Here is a 24,193-nt window from a genome sequence, read left to right on the forward strand (position 1 = left end):
AAGGTGACTTACATGATTTATGTGCAGATAAATAAAAATTATCTGACGCCAAGCTATGTTGCTGCACATTCTCTGTTCTCTCCCAGAGTAAAAAGGGCCATTCCAGGAAAGCTGAAAAATACTGATCCTCTTCTTTCATTCCAGATAAATATGGTAGAAAAAAAGGCAGGAAAAAAAAGGTTATGAAATACAGAATGTCTTTACGCAGCTGAAAAGTTACATTCTTAATTGAATTTCCAGCCTCTTCCTTAAGTACTGAGTTATTATGTGTTCTAATGTTGTGGAATCGTCAGCTCAGAAGGAATTCTGCAAACTAAGCCTGTCCTGGGTGTGATTTTGTGTCCATCACTCAGAGAGACCAAGTATAAGCAAGCCTATGTTCGTACTTCTCATGACAATGAAGAAATCCTAAGAGTTTCTGCATTGCCTGTGTACAAAACAACTATATTCTTCTGCGAGCACGTAACTGTTAATGACAGTTTCTTCTTCCCCTCACCTGACAAAAACACAAAAAGATAAATTGCGAGGCTTCCTACCTGCTGCTTTCCAGATGCTGTGACTAGGTATGTGTAAGGCTATTAAAGTCTGACAGCTTGCTTTTTTTCCCTGCACTGCACTGTCATTCAAGCTGTAGTACTCCTCATTTCAGACTAAGTACAAATAGCCATAGAAAATTTTCTGTTAATCAGTGCAATTTGTTTTGTATTGATTGCTGCAAATTCCTCTGTGTTTGCAAGCCTTAAAAACTGAAGTTTAGGGAATTATGCAGCTATATCAACAGTGAAACAAACAGAACTGTCTGCAGCAGGTGATGCATTGTCTTATAAAAAGAAGCATTAAAGATGGGGTCAGAAGGAACTTCAGGAGATCATCTACTCCATCTTTCTGATCCAAGGCAGGAGCAACATGTTCTTCATAAATGCTTACCTAACTTTTTCTTAGCTTTCAAAGATGAAGATTCCATAACTCCAGGCTATGTATTCTGATGCTGTAACCACCCTTAATGCTGGAGGAAAGCAAGCAACTTTCTGATGTTCTGACCTAAACTTCTCCTTGACACGTTTTATATCATTCACTTTTTATTCTGTGAATATGTACATGTAAAAGGGATAACTGCCTTAATTTGAATTGCAGTTTTTTGGAATATTATAATGTTTCCTTTCTCTTTTCTTTTCTGGATATCATCTGCAGTTCTTCTCAGTCAGACTTCATAGAATTCTGAGTATCTTAATCTCTCTTCTCTAGATTGTCTTTAACTAATCCACATATAATTTCAGTTTCATTTCCAGAATTGGGCACTCTAGATAAAAATTATTGCTAATGAACACCTTTCCCCCCTCATTGCCTCCTAATCTTTATATTTTCAGAGAGTTTTGAATGACACTATTACTAAAATCTGTTTTCTCTGGGTGATCATAGTGATATATTCCAGAAAATAGGAGGCCATCTGTAAAGTATGCTTATTCAATCAGTCATATCTCAAAAAGAGTAAAATAAAGGGTCGCTTCCTCATGTTTTCAAAATTAAATGAAGACAAAAGGTATTTAGAACTTGAGATAGAACGTCTTCCCTTTTCAAGTTAACAACCCTGATATGAAATCTTATAATCTCTAGCTTTTTACACCTACAGGGAAATGATTTGTAAATTGTGATATCCAACCTAGCTGCTTTCATTTCACAAAAGAGCATTTCGGAAAAAAATTGAAAAATGCACCCTAGTTTTATCTAAGACAATACAGCATTCAGAACTTTTAAATACCGAGCTTCTGTATTCCCTAAAATAAAATTATTTCAAAATCTTGTTTAATTCTTTTCTCTGATTGAACTTCATAGCTTTACGTACTTTGTAACGTCTTTCTTCTCAGGGACAAATATGAAAATATAGGAAAAGAGGAGATATCCATAGCATTGAAGTCTTCATTGTTTAGCTCAAATAGGGAATAGTTGTTTTTTGCACGATGCACCATGAGGACAATAAAGTTATTCAGGTAGCTTTTATGATAATATGCACAAAAAGCAGAGGTATCTAAAATGTACTTCTGTAAATTCTGAATGTTATCTGGTGACTGGTTTTGTGTCTTAATTTTAGTTTTCAAACATAATTTTAATTTTCAATTTTATAAAGTCCTGTTCAAAGTTTAAATCTTTATGTACTTCTCAGTGCCAAACTGTTAAAGAAATGCTTCCTCTCAGATGTGCATACTTTAATGCTTGAGATGAAATGATAGCAACTGATATGTACTGCAGACAGTAAATCTGCTTTCAGTATTTGGAAATAGTGAAGTGTTGACAACAGGCAGGTGGCAGATTTTGTACGAAGACCTTGCTTGACTTGAATTTCAGTGTAGTTTGAACTTGTGGCATGGTTTTTATCTCATGATTAGAAGTTTTTCTGCTTTGGAATATGAAACTGATGTGCATGGCTGAAGAAAGTTGCTGTTCAACATTGAAACCGAAGCATTAAGAAGCCAACATTCACCTACTCATGAAAGAAATATTTTTATTTTAACCAGGCTTTAAAAAGGTTGTTTTATTTTTTGAAGACAGTTTAGAAAAATTAGGAGATCAATTTTATCTTGGATGTTTCATGAATTTGTGCTCATTTTTAATTATTCTGTCTCATGTACATCTTTGTACTGCTGTTGTTGAGTTTGGCTTGTTTGAATAAATATACTAGTGCAGGAAATACTGCCTCAGTCTGTTCCAGTGATCGTACAGGAGACCTTTTTCTGGAATTTTAACATGAGCGAGGTGTCAGCCATGCTGACTGTTAGGGCAGTAGGTAGCTGTGAGATGAATTTAAGTTTCTTGACTGAAGTATTATTTTGTTGCTTATAATTCCTGTAAGCTGTAGTTTATATTTATTAATCATTAATAATAAGACAAACTAATAATAAGTTCATAAAACAGCATTGTTTTTTGCAACGACTGACCTTCACAATAGCGAACTCAAAGATCTTCAACTTCAGTTTCAGATGACAGTGAGCTGCACACAAGTGGTACCCTAAAAGCGTCAGAGAAGTCAACAATGGAGCAGTTGGTAGAAAGAGCCTGTTTCAGAGACTATCAACGTTTGGGACTAGGGACCATCAGTAGTAATACTTCTCGCTCAAAAATGGAATACTTGAGAATAACTGCACTGAACAGAATGTATTCACTTTGCAGAAGGTAAGTTTACCAATTCAGACAAGCGTTTGGAAATAAAGGTGGTGTGAGCACAGTGAGGTGGTAGGTGGTGTGTTTCAGCAGTGATGACAGTGACAGTGGGTCATCTCCACTGGTCCAGGTTGTTACGAGAGTGTCATGAAGGCTGTTGTTTTTGGCTGATGAAAACATATAGCTAATGGTGGTGACTATGTTGAAAAAATGGTACTTGGTAGCTGAGAATTTTCTCTGTCAAGTAGTGTCAATGTATCTGTTGCAGTTTCCATATAAATGTAGGAGGCATTACTTTTGGAGCAATCTAGATACGTTCGGCCTGAAATTATAGGATTTTTTTTTTTTAATTGCTTACAAATTTGAGAGCAGATTTAATTGTTGTTCTGGTTTTTTTTTTCCACTTGTCAATACAGTTACCCTGGGCTTCTGGTAGTACCTCAGTCTGTTCAAGACAGCAGTTTGCAGAGAGTTGCTCGCTGTTACCGTCACAATCGCCTACCAGTGGTGTGTTGGAAAAACACCAAAAACAGTTCTCTTCTACTTAGATCTGGGGGTTTTCATGGCAAAGGTGTTGTTGGCCTCTTCAAATCCCAAAACACACATACTACAGGTGAGCTGGTGCAGCCAGGTTTTATTTATATATATATATTTCTAAACTAAATAACGTTTGTGTGTATATATATATGTATATAGAGAGAAATTTTTATTGGTTTATTTATTCCTGGCGAAATCAGGGAGATGGTTTAATCAAAAGTCCCAGGATATGGATGTTTTTCTGATACTGTAATAGTACAGTATAATGTATGTCAAGAATCAGATCATGAATAGTATGAAGGTAGTTCGAAAATGTCAGTTGAAAGCTAAACAGAGATTATGTATAAACTAGATAGTCTTCAGTAAAAGCTGCCGCCTGCCAAATGCAGTGTCTCAGGGAATAAAGTATCTTATTTTCTAATAATTCTCTGTCTGCCTGTTAGATCTAATGAGTGTATGTAGTAAATTTTAATTACAGAATCACAGAATGGCCAGGGTTGGAAGGGACCTCAAGGATCATGAATCTCCAACCCCCCTGCCGCATGCAGGGCCACCAACCTCCCCATTTCATACCAGACCAGGCTGCCCAGGGCCCCATCCAATCTGGCCTTCAACACCTCCAGGGATGGGGCATCCACAGCCTCTCTGGGCAGCTGTTCCAGCACCTCACCACTCTCTCTGTAAAAAACTTCCCCTAACATCCAACCTAAAACTTCCCTCCCTCAACTTAAAACCATTTCCCCTTGTCCTGCAGTTATCAACCCTTTCAAAGAGTTGATTACCCCTCCTGTTTGTGGGCTCCCTTTAGGTACTGAAAGGCTGCAATGATGTCACCCCACAGCCTTCTTTTCTCCAGGCTGAACAAGCCCAGCCCCCTCAGCCTGTCTTTGTAGGGGAGGTGCTCCATTCCCCTGATCATCTTTGTGGCTCTCCTCTGGACCCTCTCCAACAGCTCCCAGTCTTTCTGGCACTGGGGGCTCCAGACCTGGACGCAGTACTGCAGGTGGGGCCTCACAAGAGCAGAGTAGAGGGGGACAATCACCTCCCTGTCCCTGCTGGCCACCCCTCTTCTGATGAAGCCCAGGATACCATTAACTATTATATAAAATACTAGAATAAACGTTATCCATTAGGTTTTCTGATGTCTTTCAGTGTAATATTAGTTTTATTTTTATCTTTCTTTTGTAAAGTGTAGATCTGAAAGATTCTCTTTGGGTCTTTTTATTAATTAAATATTTGTCAGACTAGTTAAATTTTCAGAAGAATATAGCATATTCGGGCAAATTTGGTTTTGGAAAGGGCATGAGTCAACTTTCATCATTAACCTGCAATATGAAGGACATTTCTCGTGACTGCCTGAATTTCTGTGTCTTATGCTGATGGTTGCTTGGGAGTTAATTTCATTCCAAAAGTGAATTTCTTATGTATTGTATGGTTTGCCTTAGGGAAATTTTCAAAAACTTAACAAGCATGCTATGCAAATAAGTGCAAGTTGGATATAGGTAGATTGAAGACTCATGACAGAAGATAGCTTGATTTACAAAGTCCTTCAGGTGAAATTTTGCTTTTTTAAATATCTTTGTGAAATCATCATTTTCATTATTTTTGAAGAATAGTTATTGTCTGACACAGTATTTAGCTGCATCTTTTTTTGTGTGTATCAAATTCACCTTAAAAATCACAAAATCTCAGAGATATTACAAGAAAATCTTTTTATTTTTTTCTTTTTTTCCTTCAGTCAATGTCTTTACTGGCTGTTAATGTTAACTTTTGAATCACTAGTCCAAACATTCAGTAGTATAGCTTTGATTTAGTGCATCTCTTTTCTGTCTGCCTGAATGTATTTTAATTGGAAGGTAATACACTGAGTTTTATATAATACTTTTTTTTTTTATCTTGAAAAGATTCTTAAAATGTGCCAGTGAAGTACTACCAGTAGTAAAGTAGTAATTGCCACACTTGAGCTTTGCCAGTCACTCCACAGGCTTTAGATATGAATCTGAAGCATGATAATTCAAAGGCTGGTCTTATCAGCTGGCTCTTTACTGATAGTCTTATTTAAAATAACTGGCCAGCCATCTTTAACCTGGCATAAATAGACTCAATTGCAACAATTTTGCAGAGATAGTCTGCAAGTTATATAAAGACAAATACTTCCATATTCTCTGCAGTAGGTTAAATTTCTGTGTGCATGAGTGTGGAAGAGTCTTCCAAAACAAGATCACAGTCTCTTTTAGTGCATTTCTTATCTGTAGTCTTGTTGGGGTTTTCTTTTTGCAGTTTTCTCTTTTTAATTTTACATAGTTTTTTATATTAGCATGTCACCCTCATATTTCTGGTAGTATGTTAGGAAACAGTCTGTTTGACACAGTGTCTGATATGTCAGATGTTAGTTTCCACTTCCTTTAGAAGAGGAATTGGAGACTCCTCAGGAAGTTACTGTGAGGGTAATAAAAAATGTTTATAGGATACTTATTTTTAATGAAGTTGAAGCTTGGTGAAATAAAACATTTTGAGAAACTGATCACTAGGGATAGTTACGCACAGGTGAATGTATTTGCTTCAGCAGGAGTTGTGTACAATGCAGGATCTGTACTGGAAATGCACTGTAACACAACCTAAGACAACAAAGATAATCTTAAATTCAAGTTGGTAGGTACATACCTTCCTTAGCAGAGATTCTGTAAAAGATTTTTTATCCAGCAGTTCTGGATTGATTGACAGAAATGAAATGGACCTGCTGCAAATTAATGTTTATGGCCTTCTGTTACATTGTATGTTAAGCAGTTTTTCATCTTTAAAAGGCAATTGAGATCAATTGTTTTTATTAGAAGCACAGAATTTATTTTCTGGAGAAACTATGCACAGTAGTGAATTGTTCTATGGAACTGAACCATATGCAACAGAATTGTATTTTTCTAACTTCTGTTCATAAAAAATTATTAACAGATGTCTGAATATGGCATAGAGAATATATTGGTCTTTTCAGAAGTTCCTTTAAACTTGTAGAGTGGTTTCTGAATTCCACTTTACCTGTTTTGGAAATTAATTTGCGGGGTGCTGCAGTGCTGTAGTTCCAAGCATGACATTATACACCTAAATACCAAGTGTTGGTCTTCTGCCATGTAGGAAGACCACTTCTGTTTGTACGTAGAAGCGCTGTTTAAGAGAAGAGCTTTCTTGATACAAGCAAGGGTTGTGCCCACTTGTGTCTGTAATGCAGTAAAAGCGTAAACAATGATGTCTTTTAATATAAGTGTACTTTGAGTGGGTAGGCAACAAATCTCGAGGAGCCTCCACTTGTGGTTAAATAGCCTGCCTTTACTGTCTGAGTATGATTTTAACTTATTTTCATTGAAAAAACTGTTCTGCCTGTTCACTACGCTTTTTTTTTTTTTTTTTTTTTTAAGGCTGACATTTAGTGAGCCGTATCACAAATGTACAAATGTTGTTCTTTATTCTGAGAGGGAAGAAAAACTTACATTATCTTCATTCTGTTTTTGTTGACCACTGCTGAATGATGAATGTTTTAAATGGTTACTACAGGGTAACAGACTCTTTTAGAAGCTTAGCTTTGTGAAGTGGAATGCAAGACAACATTGCTGGGTGTGCTCTACAGCCAGGTGATGAACATCTGGGCATTCTTTGTTATCAAAGAAATGGCTTTTTGAACGTACGATGAACAAACCATGAATTTTCAATGAACTGTTTTACATAGTAAGCGTTTTCTTTTTCTATTCTGTGTACTTATAAATGTACATGTATTTTAATGTATTCCATTCTTCCTGTGACTCTATCTAGCTCCTGCTTCTTTAGAATCTTCAAGCAGTATAGAACAGGAAAAATACCTTCAAGCCTTACTGAATGTGATATCCGTCCACTGCAAAATGAATAGCAGTAATACTCTCACTGTTAGACCAACAATTGCTCTGTCACCAGGTAAAATTGTTTTGTGTACTGTTTTTGTGTTGTTAAGTCAAAAAGTGAGAAGGGAATCTTCTTGGATTTGGTGTTAGTTCGATTTGTCTCATATGAATTCTTTTATTTCTTTTATTGCTACACTTCTCAGGTAGTTTATTTACTCTTCATTTTAGTGAATGTGTTCTCTGTATGTAAAGGATGTTTTTAAACTTTCCCAAAGTATTCTTCTATATTCTTAATCTGACAGTAAGTGATTCGCAGCCTCAGTCCTTCATAATATCAAGATGTAAGAACTATCCAAATTGGCAGGTTGTTTTTTTTACAGTATCACATGAAACAATTGCATTATATATAACATAAGACAAAAATGCACTTTGATGTGCTATATAACAAACTAAACATCTTGAAAACTCTATGGAATAACAGACTGCCACCCTGAAGAGACTGTGGAATGCTACTCTATTTTTTATATTTTTATATATTTTTATTTTTATACTCTGTATCTATTTTTATACTACATAATTAGAAAATACAAGATTGCAGTGTTGGATTCTACATAAAGAAAAGTGCTACAGCAGCAATGGGAGGCATATGGGCATTTTCATGTGTTACATGTAGTATTTTAATGCCATTTCTGCATAGAACTTTACTTGAAATGAAAACCCTTTCAAAAGACATTACTTAGGTAAATATTTTATTTCAATTATTATATGATGAAACTTGATAAGGTTTATGTGAAAGTATCCCCACAGTCTTAAAAAGAAAAGAATGCAACTTGAAATTGTGCCTGTCTTGCCATATCCAATTGGTGGAAATTTGTGTAATAGACCCAAACAGTGGCTTCTCTTGTGAAATGACACTGTTTCCAAAGTGTGGATGCTTTGCTTCATGTATTATAAAATATGTTGATTGCTTATTTGTATCTAACATCTTCATTCTGTTGCCAGTGTATACATCTGTCTTAAAAAAATGTATCAGAAGTAGAAAATTGGCAAGAATTATCTGTATTAAGGGTGGAAAAAAATGTTTTCATCATTTATATTAAGTTTACTCTGAGTAACACTGTAGTGTTTTTAATATTCTATTCTTTTTTTGGCTGACTTTAGGCACTGAAAAGAGGGCTTCAAGAATGTCTACTGTGTTTAAGCAGGTAGTGCCAGGACATTTGGATGTAAATCTATCCAATAGCTTTGCTCGAGGAGGTTAGTAAGACTAGCTCAAAGTCTTAGGACCTTTGTTATTTGAAATAATAAGTGATAACAAAATGTTAGTGAAATTAAAAGTAATTAACTGCTTACAAATTTATTACGTTATGAAACAACAAAATAGAAATTACAGATTAGCCTCAATCCATAATATAAGTATCTAATTTTTGTTTTAGTCCTTCACTTACCATTGAAATAAAGGTTTCATTTCACGATGGAAATCAGTGGAAAAATAATCACTCGGGAGTTACGTTTTTAAATACCTTGTGATTTATCCATAGTTTTAATTTACTTGAATTGTATGACCTAAAAAGACACATTTTACATTCGAAGTGAATGGACTTTAGAACCTACAATTCTGTAATTTGTAGCAGCCTGGCATTTGACTGAAGGTTAGCTGACACTTCAGCAAGTTACAAATAATCTAAACAATTTAAGTAAAGGAAGGAGTTACATTGCTGTGCCTTCTTTGGGAAGGTGTCATTTTTACAGGAAACTCCCCCTGTGATTTCCAGCTGCTTTTCTAGTGTGATGAATTTATGATCATCTTTGTGCACTTACGTACCTAAATCAGTGTGGTGAATTCCCTAGGTACATGATGTATTTGTTAGAGCTGAAGGCTACTGAAGAAGTATTTTTGCATATATAAAAGTTGCTTTTCTTCCTTTATGAATCTACTGGAGTTCATGGAGGTGAAAAAACAGAGAGATAGCAGTCAAATAGGTAAAATGCCTGGGAGCCAGAGAGGAGCTTAGTAGTGTCTGGAATTGTTAGAGAAATTGGTGGCTGTGCACTGCTTCTGTCAATAATGTAATAGTGAAAATGTTGGGTAGCTGACAGCAGATGTTTGGTTGTTTTCCATTTCCTCACGTTGGGGCAGAAGTGCCAACAGCAAAGTGCCCGTGAGAACCCATGAAGATGCCCCAGATGAAAAAAAGACAGAAAGGATTACTGAAATTACCTGTTTCTGGGATTAGAGTTTGTTGTTAATGTGATACGGTGAGCTTCTCAGTGAGGGAAAAGGAGTCTCAAGTCAGATGTTTTTTGTTGGAGATTGTCTCTTGGCTAGATTTCAGCACTAATCAGGACAAGGGCAGGAAAGTCACCTTATATCTCGCTGGACTAATGCCACACCTGCTCTGTGTATCCCAAAGATGTAACTATAGACCAGTATCTGCAGTCTGTTCACAGTTTAGCAGGAGTACTTTGCTGAAACATAAGAATGCTTAACAAGGACAGTGGGAGCTCTAGTGAGGGTGAGAAAATGACAAGAAAAGGGAAAGGGAATATTTTCCTGTAAAGAAGCAAACATGAAGGTTTTTTTTTTAGGTTAGCTAATAGAATTATTTAAGAGGAAACTATACAGTACAAGCTAAATATTAAACCTAAAATTGTTGTTCTCAAATAAGTGAAATCACATGCTCTATTATTACAAGGATTTTTGCTGCATTTGCAAGTTACTTACACTGTGCATGTGAAGTTATGGGAACAAACTTGTTTTATGCAGACAGTCTAAAGTGATTCTTCTTTGTATTCCTCAGAATAACTCAAAAAGCAACAAACAAATAAACAAAAAAATGCCACCAAATGCTCATCACCAAATAAAAAACAAAACAAAAGCAGTGAGAAGAGCTAATTACTTTATCATAGCAAGCAGCTTGTTAATATCCTTCATGAAAGTCAGAACTTTACTCAAAACTGTATACCTTTCCTTACATTACTTGATAACAATAGCATGGTTCTAAAGAGCAACAATTGTTACCTGGCACTGGTGTGTAATTAATAGACTAAAATGCTTTATCTGAATGATTTGCTGGAAAATACTAGGATGTTTATAATGAATAAATATAGACTCAGTCATTTGTTTTAAAAGCAGGATACGTTGTCTTTGAGTATGTTTTAATAGAACATTTATATAAAAGGAAGTTGACCACGTAGACGTGGCTTTAGAGCCAAAAAGATCCTTGTATGCTCTGATAAGATTTCCACTGAATATGAGTATTTATGCAAGGGATGTGGGGGGGATTTTTTTGTCTGATAGATACTAGAAGTTCTCTAAATTATATGGTCTTACACAGTCCTTTAAGAATTTGTGTAGGTGTATAGAACTATCATCTTACATTCCAATTTGATTTTAAGGTCCTTTAAATTACCTACTTACAATAGACTGAAACAGCTTTTAGAAAGTGCGCTGCAGTGTGGGATTTTTAATTAAGCTATTTCAGCTGGTGGGAAGCTTTCAATAAAGGATTCAGCTGAATTATGTAATTATTGAGTATTCTTTGTTATTATAGATTATTAGAAAACCACCCGATGGCTGTGTTATGTGTTTAAAACCACTGCAATTGCAATGAAAAATACTCCTTTTTGATAAGCAGGTCCTTCCTTCCTACTTTATGCTGGTTTTCTATCTTGACTGATGTTTTGTCTTGTGATGACTAAGATGTGTACTATCTGATGTATAATGTACTATAAAGGAATCCAGTATGTACTAGATCTTTGGAAATTAATACGTAACCCTTTTCTTTTCTCCTGCAATGTGTCTTGCTGCAATGTGCCTTGCTGCAATGTGCATTCCATTCCTCCTCCTTCTGTCTTTACTGTTTATCTGCCAGTGCTTGGGTACAGAGATAAATGTTTCACTCATTCCAATCCCAAATCAGCAACTAAGGGAAGAGTCCATCAAGGTACTGTACTCTGTGTCCTGGATGCACATTCTTATTTACTGTGTCCATAACCACTACTATATTTTAATATATGCTAAAGCAATGCTGTCACAGAACCTTAACTCTAAAAGCATTAACAAACTTTGAGGGTTTTTAGGCTTATCAGATTTTTACATTATGGTTTTGTTATGTTTTGGGTTTTTTGGTTTCTTTTGAACATTGAATGCATGATGAAAAGACGGTTAATAGCCACACACTTCAGTATTTTATGACTTAGTAATATTATGATCTCATGCAAAAGAACATACAATTTTTAAGTTCTTCCAAAAGAACGTTTTTCTGTGCAAAAACAAAAAAGAGCAGCAAAAAAAAATTTAATACTCCTACTGCTTAAGCAGAACACTTAACAAATACCATTACCCGATCAGTGAACTTCCTTTCCAGAATTATTGGTATTTTTCCTGACCAGGGAAAAATTGATTATGCCAGATTAGGAACTTATGATAATATAATGAAAATGAAAGACTAAATAAAATGAAAACTAGATGATGGTAACAAAAAATGACATACTAGGCAAAGTTAGAAAATAGTTATCCATCAGTGGTACATATGTTCATCTGTATGTATTTGTAGCTAGTTTTGTTGTTTTTGTTGTGCTACAGGCATTGATAGAATGTTAGAAATGTATGCACTGTCTGCTGGAACTAACATTTTTTCGAATCAGATGAACAGGACCTTAATTCTTTTATTAAATGCTTGCTGTGAATTCTGTTAGTGTGATAAAATCTTCTTTCTGTTGATTGTTTTAGTCCAGTGGAACAAAACTTTGCAGTAAACACACTACTATGTGGGGTGTTTTATAAAACTGGATGTTCCTGAGATTGAAACTGTTCAGAACTATTAACCAATTCTTAAGTTTCTAACCAGTCATCCTTAGTTACTCCTATTCGTTTGATCACATCTGATACTGGGAGCCAGTCAGGCAGACAAACTAAACTCTGTGTTACTGTGATTACTGTGTAGAGTTATTCTTAAAATGCAGTACCTTGCACATATCACATTGGACTTGCAAAAACGGTCATACAAAATCCAGAAAATACCTACTGATCTCTTCTTCAGAGGCTCAGTAGGCCTTGACAGTCTGGTTTGTTACTATTTTATCCGAAGTTGAAATCACAGAACTTATGGAAGCATAAAGAGATCAGAGCACGTCTGTGTCGTAGGAATTCCCTCTGGAAATAATCATGTAGCTGCATCAGCAACAATATGCAACCTAAAATGTTGAGAGGCTGAGCTTATTAGGTTAACATAATGCCATTCGAATGCAGCTGTGCTGCTTTCAGATGCAAACCTGTGGTTCCATGTCCCACTCCGCTGTTCCTTATGTGTATTCAAGATCACGCTGTTATCTGTGAGACTTCTATACCATGCCCTGCTGCCGGAGTAATAGAGATCTTAGTGCCAGAATAAAACTGTAGAACTGTGATCTTCTAGGTAGACAACCTTCTCTCTGCTCTGACAACTGTACTTAATCACATCTGCTAGAATACAGTTGTGAATAACATGATTTTTAAATGTAAGGAAGTACCTTACATTCATTTCTATTTTTAATGAGCCATTAGACATGGTAAAATGAAAAAGAAAAACCATGGCATTCTACATTTTAATCACTCTAGCTGAAGGGCAGATATGGGATACTTTATCCTCAAGTGTAATATTCGAATTGATCATTGTATATTTGTTTCCCATTATAATAGGTTACTGAGCTTGTTACTAGATTGTGTATGGTGAAGGGAACACATGTATTCTAGAAAGAAGGGTATTTTAAGTGATAGTATCTCCATTTTTGAGGGACGTGATTATATAATATAGTTGGACATCCAAAATAATAAGGAAAATAACAAGGAAATAGGAGAATTTTTTGTCTGTGCTTCTGAAAAGTACCCAGCAATTTCATTTTTGTGTAATTAGTTTCTTGCTAACTGTGGCTTATGTTATCACTTACCAATTTCTCTACAGTAGAAAGCATTGTTTGATTAGAATGACAGTACAGTAGGATGATTTTGGCTATTTTTGGTATGATTTCTTTCAAGTGCATGTCGTTCATTGCATCCTATGATGAATGTGAGTGACGTATTTAAACACAGTACTTTCTAAATTATGTTGTTGCGTATGCATTAATAATTAGCATCTCTTGCCTTATACAAATTGTTTCTAAAGTATTTTTTATCTTAATGAAGGTGTATGGGCCAGTCTTCGTTCAAGCAACCGATTTATCAACGCTCAGACTCCATTCATTGATGTTGGTGCAAGACTTGCAGGGAAAGATAATGCCACTTCCTACAGTAGCACTTTTTTGCAAAGTCAGCTTTTGAGACGTCAAGCAGCCCTGTATATATTTGGAGAAAAATCTCAGTTACGGGTAATGGCAGTTTTATTTTTCTTTACATAGTTTTCATTTGGCTTGATTTTGATAACCCTAACATATTTTAACAAAGAAACAGTATTCTAGATAAGATGGATGGATAACACTCCTTAAGGTGTAAACTTTCATGGCTATTTTAGGTAGTGTTCTCAACACGGATGTGTTCTCCTTTTTAGTTCCATTTTGCTGTGATCTATATTGCTATACAAATAGTAACAATTAATGCCCTAAAACATGCTGGGGGTTAGAAATCATACTTTGCAGTTACATAATACAGCAAAGTTAATGTGAATAAAAACTTACTGTATTTTTTTAAAGAGCTATACAACAGGTACAAACTCATGTAAGTTCTGTCACTAGAGTCCTGCTTGTCACTTTTCACAAAGTGCTCTAAGAGATATGAAGATGTGTAATATAATGAGAGGAATGGAATGGCTTTCCTACAAGATAAAGTGTTTTCAAACTGGGAAAGACATAACTAGGAAGGAAATGTTTTGCAAGGCAACAAAAAGTCCAGCAACACCTTCCTATTTGAAAATCACTTTGTCTTCACTGTTTCAACATTATTGGCTTAGCAGGAAGAAGAAGCAGCAGACTTTAGCTCTGTTAAGTTTAGCTGCTGGGATAAGGACCCTGGCAGTTACCCCTTTCAGAGGCTCTTCAGAATTCTTCCAGGGCAGTTACAGTTCTCTATCTATATGATCCTGCTTGCAGAGCCACAGTTAAATGCACTTAAATGCATATTATCATTCAGCTACTCATCTGATTTTCAGCTGAGTGATCTCATTGTGATGTCTAGTTTGGGAAACAACATCCAGACTTATTTATAGTTTTTCCTCATGTATTGGAATATATTATGAAGCAAATGGAATTTTATTAGTGAGGAAAAGCAGTTAGTCAGGAAAGCATTGTTACTGTGGGTAGTGCTTAAACTTGCATGAAACCAAACTGATGTAAGACTAACTCACAAGTCTGCCCATCTGGATTTGCTTACATGAAGAAGTCTACAATGTCTGCAGTTTTGTATATCTTTTTGAACTTTTTTATAAATTCTAATATTTTGGGTGCAATTGTTTAAGGAACAGGAAACACATGTCCCCTATATGAAGTCTTTACATCTTTTCAGAAAATATTTACAGATTTTTTTTTTTTAATCTCTACATTTAAAAATTGAAAAAAACTTTTTTTTCCCAAGTACGAACACAGACAACATCTAATGCATTTTGTGAAATATGTAGTATAGAAAAGCAGTAATTGCTAGGTAAATGTATCAGTATTCAGTTTTTTCTGAATTAATATTATTTCTGGAGATGGAAGAACCGTGCTGTATCAGAACAATAAATCAAAATGCTAAAATTTTCTACAGACTGTCTTTCTTATTTTCTTCTGTACTTTGAAATGTTTTTATATCTTATTTTACTCTAAATTATATTGCATATGTATCATAGCATATCACTTTGTATCACTTTTATTTCATCTGCTACAATTGATTTGTGAATTCATTTTCCTTTTTCTCTTTCATCAGACAGTACATTAAAACGGTTCTTTTTATTAGGTATTTTATTCATATTTAATTTGAAATTCAATGACTTTATAATATAATTAACATACCAGTAATTTACAGAGGTACCCTATTAAGTACATAAATGAAGCATCCTAACTTCATATGATGCAGCATAATAATATAAGAGACAAAACAGAAATTTCCAGAGTGAGCATGCTTCACCATTATTAGAATATATTGCTCTTACTAAGAAAGCAGTTTATTTTCCAACAGAAGTTTTCTGTTCTTTTGGATTGCCATTTACATCTGATTTCCAAGTGAATGTTCTTACTGAAATTTTCAGTCAGGTCTTCTCATATCAATTTTTCATCATTGCATGATATCTTTTTTAACTATAAGCCTCAGAGGGTTCTGGCAAAGCAGGGCTTCCGTGAAGTAGAGTGAAACGTGAGAAATTCAGCTAGGAAAACCACACATAAATCGTGGAAATTGCATCAGGTATTCCCTGAATGCTATTCTGAGTTGAAATAGATGCTTTAAATCAGCAAATGCCTCACTTTGCAGTGACTGCTGAAATGAATCACGTTATTTGCAGTTATGAGGGTTCTTTTTTGGTTTGAAAGTTACGTTTTTTTATGTGTTACTGAACTACTAGAATTTGTCCTGCTGAACTACTAGAATTTGAATTAGGATTTGAAGTATTTAACAACAAAGTTGGCAAGACTTGGAGATTTGACAAGGCTTGTGCTGACAAGTATACTTTTAAATTGCATCTGCTGTTGTCCTTCTCACACAGGGCTTCAAACTTGATTTTGCTTTGAATTGTGAATTTGTTCCTGTTGAGTTCAGTGATATCCGACAGACAAAGGCAAGCTTTAAAAAGCTGTTGAGAGCTTGTGTTCCCAGCACTATTCCTACAGATTCTGAGGCAACATTCCTGAAAGCTCTTGGGGAGTCAGAATGGTTCCCACAGGTAATTTATATGACAGGTACTTCTACATGCAGTACTGCTTGCACCAAATAAATTTAAGAATCTTCTGACAGAGAACTGTTGTATTTTAAACAGCTGTTCTTTGCTCTTTGTAATTACTTTGCATGCTATCAATTCTGTCATTACACAGGTGTTAATTTTAATGCTACCATAACATTTACAGATGTGGTAGGTAATTTTTATAGCATTGTTTATATAGACTGTCTCTCTATATGGAACATATAAACAAGTAGAGATGATCATTTTTATTTATGGTCTTGGTTTTTTTTAACAGTTTTTTTCTTATTCTATGTATTACAAAAATTAGAAAAAATAACAGACAATAAATGCACCTTTGATTTTAAAGTTGATATTCTACCCTTAATATATGTTCCTACCTTGAATTACCACGTTTTGCTGCATAAATACTCCTCAACAGCAAATAATCCTTGAAAACAGAATAGGCAGAATACATGTAGGTAATTTAGTGATTTCAGTAATTATGCATCATAAAATGTACTTCTGGCTGGAACATGCTTCATTGCAAGGAATGACTTGACTCCTCACATTTAAGGTATGGTCTTTCCTTATGGAACGTAGGAGCTGATCATTGAAATGTCTGACCCCTGCTTTGTCAATGAAAGGGAGAAGTCTGGAGACATTAAGGTCATCATGACCCCACCATGTGAACATTTCCAGTCACAGAGCAGTTGAGCAAGCTAATAGGTGTAGATAGACGAAATGAATATCACTGTGATGAAATAGACACGTCTCTATAGCAGCACAGAGATTAAGAAGAGGTTATCACATTGGAGATACACTCAAGTGTATTTGAGAGGAAAAGTAACAGTGTAAGTCTTTGCTCAAGATTAGATGACAGTATTAGCTGTGATTCATTACCACGACATTTCTGTGGTGAAAATTCCAGGGTAGGTGACTTATGCAATAAACTTGATTTATGACTGAGTTTTCCCATTTTCTGCTAATCCTGTGAATGGACATAGATCTGTCATCTGGAAACTTCTTTTTGTTGTATCTTTCCTCTCTAGGTAACAGGAGTTGTGCCAGATTGGTTTTAACACTGTGTAGGCTAAATAGTTCTTTATGAGGATTTGAATATGGAAGAAATTCAAAGTATATTCTGAGTACTACTAATAAAAAATAGTGTTCTTCCCTTTCTGTATATTGAATCTATGTAACCAGATTGCATACCAATTTCTTTCCTTAAGGACAGCAAAAAAAATAGTCTTTCTTCTAGTCTATTGCCTACGAAAGCATAGAACAATAAATGAACTATTTGATTTTCAGTGCATTATGCTTTTTATAAATAGTCTTTTCCTATTAAAAATTGCAAGAAAATAGTTCACTTTTAGTTTCTAGTAATGACTGTGTGAATGTTCAGAGTTGTTAAATGTCTTCTGTTAAGTTTTCATGGTAATGTTCATAGGATTGGGGTGTTGGTTTTTTTTAACAAAGTAAAAATCCATCCTATTTCTAGTGTTTCTTCTTGATCTTTTTTCTTATTTTCTCCAATTTAATACTGTTCTCCCTGAGTTTCTTTCATGTGAACTTACTTTTTTCCGTGCATAAATGGTCTTAGATGTCTTTTGCCATTTTTGCTTTCTCCCTTTCCTTAGGCTTTCATATTTTCTATGTTGCTATTGGATTGTATTCAGTGCACTGGAAAGAGCAGTTTGATTCTACTATAAAAAAGGGAAAAAAATTACTGCCTACATATAGGATATTATGTTACTTACCAAGAATGCATTCAAAGTATGAAAGATATGGTAGAAACACTGTAGGTTCTCGTTTTAATAGTAATGATGTGAACACTTCTCTGTAAGGTAAAAACATTCAAATTCACTTAATTATTTCAATTTGCTTATAACCAACATGTTTTAAATCTCATTCAAGTATATAACCTTTCCCAGAGAAATTACTAACTCATCTGCTTATAGAATTTTAATACCACTAAATAGCATTTATCAGAATGCAAATAATGAACCTGTCCTCTTTTCACACGTTTTAGCCAGTCTGCCCAAAAGCAGTGTGAGGAAAAAGATTTAATCTATCTAAAAGTGTTTCCAGATAATAGAATGTTCTTGCTTTTCATTTTTTCATTAATTTCCAACTTCCAAGAGAATGAACATTAGAAATATTTTCTTCTAAGTAATGTAAGACCTTACATTTGTTCCCCCATCAAGGTATTGAGTGACTTTATGTGACCATAACTTTTCACAGGAAAAGACTGTAGTGTTAATCCCAGGGTGGAATTTCTCTACCATAAATCTATCAACTGAGTTGTTGCCATGCTCCTTTTTATGACAACTATTTATTGCAGTGTTCATTGGTTGTAATGGTTCCTATCTCAAATATTTGCATGGTTTTGTGTAGTTCTGAGATTGTTTTTTAGTTTTCTGGTCTGTTTTATCAATAATTTATCTACACTATATATGTAGATTTCATTATACAAGTTTAATATTAAATGTGAAGACATTGCATTTATTGATAATATCTAGACATGTCTCTCATTCTTCATTTTGTAACATTATGTAGCTTCACAGGATAATGCAGTTGGGTGTGATCATCTCAGAGCTCCTAGAAAATGGTTCTTCTGTTATGGTCTGTTTGGAAGATGGCTGGGATATTACTGCACAAGTAAGCTGTTATTAAAACTTGAAATAATTAAATAGTAAGAAAAACACTGGGCAAGACTTTTTTACGTGTGAGACTGATAATTTGATGTAAGATTAATAAAACTCTGTTGTGGCAACAAAGAAGAGACTGGAATATATGAATTCTTGTGTTTGCAATTTACTTCACAGAAGAGTTCATTAAAATGTTGCAGAGGCCCTGTTGGACTTAGAATTCTAAGGCTTACCTACAAGATCTGAGTTTCAGTACCTGATCATATGTAAGAATGAAAGCTGAAAGTTGTCACTACAGGTTATTTACCTTTTTAAGCACAGTACACTTTAACACAGAAGGGAAGGAGAGGAATTCCTTCTTTGTTATTTGCTTTCCAGAAATGGAACACATACAGAGAGAAAACTAACTGTGCAAAAGTGACAGTAATACACCTGTTGCAAGGACAGATTAGTGGAGCAGATAACTTTGTGAAATATGCTATAAATTACACAATTGATAGCTCACTTAAAGTGCACTGTGTTCATAACTTCATAATCCAGAAGATAAACATAGATGACAATAATTCTAGAAAATAAAAACATCATGTACAGCCAGCATCCTGATCCTAGGTAAACAAAATCATAAGGGAATGTAATAATCTTGCAATCATTGTCAAACAGTGGAGAATAGAGAAAGGCACATACATAGCTGGAGGTGGGAGATGTCTGTGCTGTGTTTTAACATCTTCAGAGATGCTGTCTACAAGAACAGGCTGAAGTTGTCTGGCGAGGACGATAGTGTGGCAACACTACCAAAGCTGTAGAGTCATCCTTAGGATCAATTCTTTAATGCTTTCTTTGCTGAAGTAGCCAGTACTATTTTATAAATAGTATTTTATTAATTATTATTATTTTCTATTGTTTATTTTATTAATAAAAGTGGTTTTATTTCAAATGTAATTCAAAATTGTTAAGCATTTTCATGATTTCTGAATTCTTTAGTTGCACAGGATTGGCTTTTATGATTATCATTAAGACCCAATTTAATTAAGGCTCTTTCATGTGAGATCATATTTGTATTGTGTTATTAAAATATGTAGCCTACCTGGTATAGTACTTTAATTGAATTTATATGAAGGCTTTTGTTCCTTTGAACTGGAAGCATATGATGGAATGTTTATGTAAGTTATACAAAGTGGTTTCATTTTAACTTATGTCATTCTTAACATAATATGTCCTGTTTTGTGATCTAGGTAGTATCTCTGGTACAGTTACTCAGCGATCCCTTCTATAGAACACTTGAAGGCTTCCGAATGCTGGTGGAAAAAGAATGGCTCTCTTTTGGTCATAAATTCAGTCAAAGAAGTAATTTGTCTCTAAATTGTCAGGGTAGTGGATTTGCGCCTATTTTCTTGCAGTTCTTGGACTGTGTGCATCAGGTAAGTCCATCTATATCTATGTATAGATGCTGTTATTTCATCAGTCATAGATAATGCTTTGAGGGAAGATTAATAACCTTCTTCTCCAAGTTTTAATAAAGGGACTATGTTTCACATGAAGAAAAGCTAGAAAATGAGCATCCATACAAAACAGACCTTCGAAGGGAATGGTTGACCTTAATGGGTATTTTAGTGTGATTTATGCAGAGATTTCAATTTGAAGTTTTTTAAGCTTAAGACTGGCTTCTGGCAGTTTGGAATACTTCACATTAGAAGAAGAGATCAACTGATTTTTCATACAGTAGGTAGAAGGCTTTTAACTCCTTGTGCTTGACTATGCCCTCTCGAGACACCTTGTACCCAGCCAATTCTGGAGACAGAAGTATGTTTAGCCTCTCTGTAGTGGTCTGTTTCAAACTCGTATGCAGAGGAATTATGGATTGAAATTATGTTCTTTCTACTCAATGCATTCCAAAGTCTGTTGCTATTACTTTTAGATAAGCAGAAACATGTTGCTAGCAGCAGCAAAAATTCAGTGGAAGGACATTTATGGCACTGCTTACACTCTGGTGAATAATCTGTACTACTGAGGATAATTCAACCTTTATTTTTGATATTGTAACATATTTAGTAGAATAATCAACTCCATCTAAAAATTGGGTTGGCTTTTGGTAACTCCACTTCATCTCCATTCCCCATCCTCATTTGTAGTTTATTGCAAACTATAAGGACCAAACTATGCCTGTAGAAATAAATGATGATTTCTTGAGGTAGGATTCTTAAAAGATAATTGCTGTAGGCCTATTCCCAGAATAAATTAGCTTTTGAGCTATACATTATTGGGCCCCAACCTAGTACCTTTCTTCTAAGGAGAGGGCTTCTTGTGGGGCAACCAACAAGAGCAACCACTGGACGTATGTCAACAGCCTGACACATGTTGTTCTCCCAGTAAGAGCTGGAAGAACAAAGTGGCCATTACTACATAAATAATAACAGGTCACTTTTCCCATTGCCAGTTGATTTGTCCAAGATACTTGATCTGCTTCCAGGATCACTTCAACAACAGTACTGCAGTCCATAAGTCCTCTTGTTCATTTTTTAGATCTTGGTCTTATATACAAACAGTATTAAGGGACAACAATGGAGTTTTGGAGGCATTTTGGATGCAAGACATGATCTTTTTCCAGGAATTTAATTGCAGACTTGATCATCAAGTACATTATTACTTAGGAAGTCTACTCTTAGGAGCACATTTCCAAATATACAGGATGGTTTTAATGGAAAACAAGTGGTAGCATGGAAAGAAAATTTTGTAGTTCTTGGAATTCTGCTTTTCTCATGCTGTTAAAGTTCTCTGCTCAAGAGTTCGTACCTAAGTAATGCAATTTTCCACTTCTGTAGTTGAAAAAACAAGCAGGTTTCTAGGGGTCCAGCAGCAGTACCCAAAAAAGAAACAAACTCTAGAAAACTTGGAAATAATCACCTAAGTTGTTCTTATTTTTATATATTCTGCACGTGTGCAAGAAGATGAACACCATCAGTTACATGGTACAGCAGAGTAAACATTTCTTACTCATTTCTGCTTAACTGCTTAACAGTAAATATAATGCTTTGCAGATTCTCTGCATATGGAGATACAGGGTAGGAGCTTGTGTATAGCTCTTCTTGTAGATGTCTTTCTTTTTCCACTTCTCATTTTTATCACTGAAAAGTCTTGGCTTCTAGATATTGTTAACCTGCATGTAAATTGTGTGGATGACTCACAGAAGAAGACTCACTCCTCTTCATAGAAGACTGTTAAAGCACCAACCTTCTGTCTAGCAATAGATGATCATAGTGAATACATACATGGAGTAGACCCTGAAAGAGAAGTCAGCAAGTAGACTTAGTCGATTGCCCAAAGCAAAGTCCACTAATTAAAAAACATACTAAGCCTACAAACAAAAAAAATCTTTAGATATGGAGGAATGGTTATGAATGAGTTTATAAGAAAATGAGTGAAGACTTACTGATGAACATGTTGCAGAAAAGGATCATTTTTTATGTATTGCGACATTGAACATTATCTCCCATCCATTGTTGCTGTCTTGAAAGTGAATAAGTGATATCCTTGTAAGTTGGGTCTGTTCTAGCATAAGAAAACCTTACAGATATTTGTCATGTCTCCTTTCTTATCAATCTGTTTCCCAGTGGCTGTGGTCCTCAGGTTAATTTTTATTCAAAATGGAGAGATTGATGAGCATCGGTACTGGCATTTCTCATTCAAACAAGTTAATCCACCGCCAGTTGTGACATAAACTGTCCTTTGGGGTACCTTAAGGTTATTTCTTGTTTGTTGAAGTAAAAGGGGAAAAACATCAACAACAGCAAATTCTTAGTTGCAGCGGCTACAGCAGGACAGAATAGCTGTCCTGTTGTAGCTATTGAAATCCTGAGGCCTGCCTGTTGAGTGGTTCATTTGGTTCTTTGAAAATCACTTGTCTGATGCTGTATTCTCACTGTGGTCAGATATCTTCTGTTTTTACTGAGCTGACTGGATTGCACTGTCTCTTGTTAGAATTGATTGAATTGGCATTTGATTTGAAACAGTAATGTAATTTTGAAGAGATTCCCTCAAGCATTTCCCCTTGCCATTTTGATAATTTTTAGAAAATATGAACTAGATTCTTGGAGGGATTTACCTAGAAGTTCTGCTTCAGGTGTATGCTAATTACTCAATACTTCTTAAAAGGGGCTAAAGCAATGATTCATCACTTAAGTTAAAACTATATAGTAATAGACCTCAAGGGGGGGAAAAAAGGTGTATAGAACCTCAGCAACAGCTGTGAACTATTTGCTGTTGTAGATATAGCCTACATCATTTTAAACATTCTTTTCCTAACCGTGGAGACACTTCGCTTCGGTCTTACTGTAATAAATCTTAGGAAGCTGACATAAAGAACAACAAGAAACTTAACCATGCACACCTGTAGATTTTTCCTCAAGTCCAGAGGTCATGGTCACACAAACTTTGGAAACAAATGGGTTATACAGAGCAAAGATGAAAGTTAGCATTTAAAGGATATTTTTAATTGTGGTGAGAATAAGATGTTCCATGTTTTCTTCGTGGCAATATTCCTGTTAGATTTAAAACAGAAGTTCATAGAATAATGGAGTGTAATTTTCCTGACGTTAGAATTTACAATGAAACATGAAGTGGGATAAATCCCTGCTGTTAACAGCTGATAGGTATGATTCTGCTTTATGCTGCAAGGTGCCTAAATTATTCCTACTCTGTATAAGAACCTCTTAAGGAAATTTGGTCTCTGTCATGAGAACTTCCAACAGAAGCACTTGTGAATTGTCTCTAATCTTTGTACTTTCTTGGGGGGCAAGTTGGGTAGTGGAGCAATTTCATAATTTCCATTGTACTCTAAACATTATTTTTTTGTTTTTCTAAGACTAATCCTGAAATAAAAAATATATAATGTTCCTTTTAGAAAATGTTTACATTATCCATTTTCAATTTCATTTGGTTCTCCTGCATGATAGAGGAATATAATTCATCTCAGATAGGAGATTTGGTAGTATCTGAATCATCATTAATAGGCAGTATAAAGTATACATGTTATTAGCAGGTGCATTTTACATAATGATCAGTATCTTCTGGTTTTTTGGTATTAAACTGTGTCCATGTGCCCAGGCTGCAGCTGTGTCAGCAGAAAGGTTACTTAATATAGGCCATCTGGAGCTATTAATTACCT

General features: G+C 35.1%; 1 protein-coding gene across 5 annotated transcripts in view; it reads left to right on the forward strand.

The window, feature by feature from the left end:
• Positions 1 to 24,193, forward strand: part of SBF2 (SET binding factor 2) — a 238,330-nt gene that overhangs the window by 192,920 nt on the left and 21,217 nt on the right. For 3 of the 5 annotated variants that reach the window (XM_042813556.1, XM_042813557.1, XM_042813559.1), the window contains 9 exons: positions 2,970 to 3,168; positions 3,573 to 3,769; positions 7,495 to 7,632; positions 8,721 to 8,816; positions 11,435 to 11,506; positions 13,726 to 13,907; positions 16,211 to 16,387; positions 18,941 to 19,042; positions 20,265 to 20,450. In XM_042813556.1, coding sequence (XP_042669490.1) covers positions 2,970 to 3,168; positions 3,573 to 3,769; positions 7,495 to 7,632; positions 8,721 to 8,816; positions 11,435 to 11,506; positions 13,726 to 13,907; positions 16,211 to 16,387; positions 18,941 to 19,042; positions 20,265 to 20,450 — 1,349 coding nt within the window. The remainder of the gene's footprint in view (positions 1 to 2,969; positions 3,169 to 3,572; positions 3,770 to 7,494; positions 7,633 to 8,720; positions 8,817 to 11,434; positions 11,507 to 13,725; positions 13,908 to 16,210; positions 16,388 to 18,940; positions 19,043 to 20,264; positions 20,451 to 24,193) is intronic. The other 2 variants (XM_042813558.1, XM_042813560.1) reach the window with 2 other exon arrangements.

This window comes from Centrocercus urophasianus, unplaced genomic scaffold (genome assembly GCF_019232065.1).
Source record: "Centrocercus urophasianus isolate 14NV4802_14NV808 unplaced genomic scaffold, USGS_Curo_1.0 seq_14, whole genome shotgun sequence".
NCBI lineage: Eukaryota > Metazoa > Chordata > Aves > Galliformes > Phasianidae > Centrocercus > Centrocercus urophasianus.